This window comes from Mytilus californianus, unplaced genomic scaffold, assembly GCF_021869535.1.
Source record: "Mytilus californianus isolate M0D057914Y unplaced genomic scaffold, xbMytCali1.0.p SCAF_11, whole genome shotgun sequence".
Taxonomy (NCBI): Eukaryota; Metazoa; Mollusca; class Bivalvia; order Mytilida; family Mytilidae; genus Mytilus; species Mytilus californianus.
This window is the reverse complement of record NW_026262593.1, coordinates 50,334,045-50,340,044: the sequence shown is the minus strand read 5'-3', so window position 1 is coordinate 50,340,044 and position 6,000 is coordinate 50,334,045. Positions and strand designations below refer to the sequence as shown.

At 33.7% G+C, this 6,000-nt stretch overlaps 1 protein-coding gene across 1 annotated transcript in view; it reads left to right on the top strand.

Moving 5' to 3' along the window:
* The first annotated feature begins 210 nt into the window (after window positions 1–210).
* LOC127720264 (nonsense-mediated mRNA decay factor SMG8-like) overlaps window positions 211–6,000 on the top strand; it is a 37,017-nt gene continuing 31,227 nt past the window's right edge. The window contains exon 1 of the mRNA XM_052226760.1: window positions 211–270. Within this exon, the coding sequence (XP_052082720.1) occupies window positions 221–270 (50 nt within the window). The 5' untranslated portion in view covers window positions 211–220. The remainder of the gene's footprint in view (window positions 271–6,000) is intronic.

The following is a 6,000-nucleotide window of genomic DNA, read 5'->3' as shown; positions in this document are numbered from 1 at the left end:
GTATTCTTCCCAAGTTTTTGTTTTTGCCTTCAAAAGTGGTCCGAGTTAACGTTGTCTTTCAAACTGGTCCGAGTTGTCTTTAAAAGTGGTCCGAGTTGTCTTTAAAAGTGGTCCGAGTTGTCTTTTAATTAGGTCCGAGTTGTGTCGGTCCGATTTGTCGTTGACAAGGAAAACAGTCGTTCATCTGGTTTCCGGAAATTGGTTATGAACCCAGTTCAAGATGTCGGCGCCCATGGATATTTTTCAGTTTCCACTAGATTTTGATTTTCAGTAATTATTTCATTGTATTTAAATATGTAGAAGGTCAGTTAAGAAATTTAAAACCTTGCTCTTACTTTTTATGACATCGAGTCAATCTTAAGCCACAATCTCCATGCCGCCACGGCGTCTATCGTCTGCTTCTGAAGTTCTGTCCACAGACTGGCACAGACACTTGTTTCTATCCATGGGAAGAACCACTATCAACCTAAATATACGTTGATTGTGGTTCTTCCCATGGATAGAAACAAGTGCCTGTGGTTCTGTCATATTTTTTATAACTGTTGAGATGCAAAAATATTTTTTTGTCAGGGATGGTTTTTTTTTCAATTTATCTGCCCAACGAACAGAAAAATCAGACTACTAACATCTCTTACCACAATTCCTAATATGGATTAGCAGATAATCACAGGGTTACAATTCTTCCCAAGCACTTGCATTGAGTGGTCTGTAAGTAGTGTAATCGGTCATCCCACTGTCTGCATCGAATTATAGTTATCTCGTACCATTGTAAACTCGTACCAATGTCAACTCGTACCAATGCAAACTCGTACCACGGCTAACTCGTACCACAGAGAAAACCGTGGCAGATTAGACTCTTTTTTAAACTTTTACTGACAACTATTTGATTTAATTTTTAATCATTCCAAATCGGTAACATTGAATAGATTTGTGTATTTTTCTATTGTTTCTAAAAGGAATTTTATTTAATGAAATAATTTATTAATTGTGTTTTAAAGGTTTAAAATTGTTTATGACCAACAGTTAGAAAGTATGAAATAATATATGTTTATATAATATTCAGCACTTTGTAGCAGAATATGACCATGCTTTTATTTGATATAAATAATAGGTCATTATCATTCTTCTAATTTATAAATATCACCTGTAGTGGAAGATATGCATAGTTCTTTTAGAAAAAGTAGCCAATATATGAAATGGCACCTGAGATTACTCTCGGTTCTAAGTGGGGTTCGTGTTGCTTAGTCTTTCGTTTTCTATGTTGTGTCTTGTGTACTATTATTTTTCTGTTTGTCTTTTTTATGAGTTTGACTGTCCCTCTGGTATCTTTCGCCCCTCTTTTTTAATGATGTGTCTAATGGTATTGTGAATGACCAGTAGGCGTAATGGTAGTGTTGGCAGAATAACAAAGAATATGTTTCATTTTGATGCTTTATTTACCACAATTTCAAGAACATTCATGTATAAAAATTAACAAAACATCAAATATTACTATTTTTTTCTCTCAAGAAATACACCTTATGTTTTATTCACATATATATCATATATTATTTCACATATATATCATATATTATTTTGTCTAAGTTTTCATTAAATTCTGGTATAAAATTCAAAGATATTTTAATTTTTTGTATAAAGCTTAAAAAAAATAATCATAAAACATTCGTATTTATGTCTAAGTTTTTATTAAAATCTAGTATACAATTCAAGTAATTCAACTTTTTTTGTTAAGTTTACCCCAAAAAAAATCATAAAACATTCGTATTTTTGAATATATTTTTAATGGTACGAGTTTGCAGTGGTACGAGTTCTGATTGGTACGACTTCCCAGTGGTACGAGTTTACGTTGGTACGAGTTAACTTTTTTGGTACGAGTTTACGTGGTACGAGTTTACAATGGTAAGAGTTAACTTGCTTCCTCTGCATCTATCTGCTCAGCTCTTAATAAAATTGCATGTCATGGCTTTGTGACATCAAATTAGTGTTTCCTGCAGGAGGTTTTAGTGTGGTATGTCGCCTTGTCGTGTTTTCTTGATGCCCTGCCCTTTTTAGGAAAAAAATTGGCGCCATGCCCCTTTTCCATTGTATATTAGAACTCCCCGCCGTAATTTGATATCGGTTCTGCAATTCATCTTTTAGCAAGACCATTTTGATTTATTTCCCTTGGAACGAAATAAAATTTTTAATGGCCGACATTTTATTGAATTTCGTAAATCTCTTTGAACATGTTGAACAGTTTTGAAGCGACATAGTACAAATACGATTCATGATTTGATCTAATAGGGACAACATCGATTTGTACCTCTACGAATTTAAAATGTAGACAATTTGAAAGAAACCAGGCGATCACTTGAGTTATAGTTTTACGTTGCATGGGATGAACATAATTTACCAATCAGGGGACTTACTTAAATGAGCGATTTTCTAAATCACTGATTCAAGTAACAATATGTTCATAAAGGTTGGAAGTAAGATCTAGAGTTGTCTTTCTTTAATAATCACCTATTTAAGTAGTACAAATTAATCACTAGACTAAGTGATTTAATTTTATTGTAGCTTTAAATATAGAATTCTAATGATCCAGGGACTAATTATGTTGCTAAGATTATCAGAACCAACATCTGTGTTGACAGGATGACCGGGTCATGTCAGGTGATGACCTTGTACTAAATCTAGGATAATGACATAAAAATCACTTAAGTATCATACCTCAATTTCCTTCCAAAAAATCACTTCTTTAAGTATCATTATTTTAATAACCCCCACTAATTTCAACACCCCCGAACAGTGAAATTTTGATGGCGAACAGTAGAATTTTATTATATAATCTATAAGATGAAACCTTGAATTTTACAGGAAAAATGCTCCCACTGCTGGGAAAAATCTGTTAAGAAAGTATCAGTTCATTATGTAAAGCCATTTTTATAGCATTTTTTCAACTAAAATAGAATTTGCAGCTAAATGATTGCATCAAAGGCATAAACCTTGCTGCTTAAAAGAAGCAAAAAGTTCATTTTTTTCAATTTTACTAATGAAAAGATATTATCTAAACCTATGTGTTTAGAATTTTGGAAAAACTACAAAATCACAATTTGTGACAAAACTTCGAATTTGCTACTTAGTCTTAAATAAGTGATTTAAAAATCACTTATTTTCAATAAGTCCCCTGACTGTTTACCACTGATTACGTAAACAATATAATGTTTGTTTATATTTTCTATTTATACTATTTGGTCGGTCGAGACGTTAGATTGGGTGTGAATTTACCACGGTTTTCATACCGTTGATCCGACGTCGGATTGGGTGTGAATTTACCACGGTTTTCATACCGTTCAATCCGACGTCTCGACCGACCAAATAGTATAAATAGGCGTTGTTATCTTAATAAAATTAAAGTTAAGAATGTAGCTGATATAGTTTTGAATAGTACGAAAAATCAACAACGTTTCAATAAAAACAAAACACAAAAAAGCACAGATGGAAAAAAGATGAAAAGCAGAAATTATATGTATAGTAAGTCTTGCTATACAAATCTTTGAATATCCTAAAAACTATTTGTACAGTTATGAGCCAATTAGGTAGCTTTGATTGGTATAATCATGCGAGATCCCAAATGTATTTGGCACTTCTTTTGTGCATCTAAATATAAGTAAAGAGCAATGCATTGCATATGCTCTTGGTCATACTAAGTCCACTTTCAAAACACATCCTTAGACAATCAGTCTCAGTGATCAAGTATTAAAGTTTATAATTGGAGTTATTGATTGAAATGAGGCAGTTGCACAATGAACATGATCAAATTTCTATTACCTGAATTAAATTAACAACCTAATACATGCAAAATACGCTAATACAACCTGATAATTGGTACATCACTAGACTGTCTGCACTGAGGTTGTGAATTTTAAACTGTTCATGGCAGGAACATTGATCTTGGTTAACTAGGATTGCTTGGATTTCTGCTGTAGGTCAGATTTCTCTTCAGCACTCTCACTTCCTCCATGTCCTCAACCAATGAAAAACTGGTCATAGCAGACTACGGCAGACTGCTGACAGTGACATTAAACTCCAGCATTGCAATCAATGGAGTAGAATAGATATTCCAGGTCCGTCCCCCTGTTCCTGTTGCCCTCATTAATAGTTTGTTCTGTTATGTTCTGTCCTGTGGTACTTTGTATTACGGTTTTAACTTTCATACATTGTAGTTACAATGTACAAGTGTATATATCATACAGGTAGGGACTCTGCAGGATTGGCTTCCCTGGTATTCTATATTACCCCACTGTGATGTTCTCTTTGCCATGTTTAGTTAATCATTACTTTGCCAAAAATCTTTTGCAATAATGACCTTGTCCTTTAAATCTGGATCTTTTTATTCATCATGTTTTTAAAGAGGATTGCTGCAATGTTTTTAAGTATTGTTATCGAATGACAAAATTTTAGCAAGACTTATCTCCCTTTTGTTGCCATGTTGGAGGTCACCTTGCTCAATTTCCCTCACAAATTAGCCAAATTTAACTTGTTATACTGACTGCACGACTTTAAAAAAGATGTTTTCTAAACAATTTTAATTTCAGTAAGTCAAGCATTATTAATCACTATACTCTAGTAAGGATCTCTTCTCAAGCTTACTTGTACCACATGTTTCAGAGCTCCAGTTGCTCAAAAGGTACACGTGTTTATGAAAACATTTCGATCTTCTCAGCGTTTTTATACGACCGCAAAAATTAAAAATTTTTTGGTCGTATATTGGTATGACGTTGGCGTTGTCGTCGGCGTCGTCCGGCGTCGTCCGAAGACACATTGGTTTTCGCACTCTAACTTTAGTTTAAGTGAATGGATCTCCATGAAATTTTACCATAAGGTTCAATACCACGAAAGGAAGGTTGGGATTGATTTTGGGGGTTATGGTACCAACAGTTAAGGAATTAGGGGCCAAAAAGGGGCCAAAAATAAGCATTTTTGTAACTTCCAGACAATAACTTGTGTGTAAGTGTATTGATCTCTCTGACATTGTACCTCAAGGTTCCATATCACAAAGGAAAGGCTGTAATTGATTTTGGGGGTAATTGCCTCAAAATTTTAGGAATTAGGGGCCAAAAAAGGGGCAAAAAACAAGCATTTTTCTAGTTTCATGACAATAACTTGTGTGTAAGTGTTTGGATATTTCTGAAATTGTACTACAAGGTTCCATATCACAAAGGGAAAGCTGGAATTGAGTTTGGGGGTAAATTGCCCGAAACGTTTAGGAATTGGGGGCCAAAAAGGGGCCAAAAATAAGCATTTTTCTAGTTTCCAGACAATAACTTGTTCAAGTGTATGGATCTCTCTGAAATTGTACTGCAAGGTACCATACCACAAAGGGAAGGCTGGGATTGAGTTTGGGGGTGATGAATCATAAGGGGGTTCAAAAAATTTGGGGGGGGATTTTTTTTTTTTCTTTTTTTTTCTTTTTTTCCTTTTTTTTTTCTTTTAAAATTTTCCATTTTAAGTTGGTTATTTCTGATTAATATTTAAAAGCAAATAATAATGATATGGTAGGAGATACACACCAAACAGGATGTGTAAATTATTATCTAATAAGTATTGTGCAATAGCAAGAAATTTTCAATTGCACAGTATTGCACAATAGCAAGAAATCTTTAATTGCACAGTATTGCGCAATAGCAAGAAATCTTCAATTGCACAGTATTGCACAATAGCAAGAAATATCCAATAGCACAATATTGCGCAATAGCAAGAAATTGTCAATTGTACAGTATTGCGCAATAGCAAGAAATATTCAATTGCACAGTATTGTGCAAAAGAAGATACTTCGTATAAATTGCTTATTTCTTGATCAATTTCAATGGGGTTTTATTCTTGAATTCTTGGGGTTCTTTAATATGCTGAATCTAACCGTGTATTAAGTTTTTGGATTTTGGGCCCCGTTATTAAATTGGTCCACATTGAGGTCCAAAGGGTCCAAAATTTAACTTTGTTTGATTTCATCAAAAATTG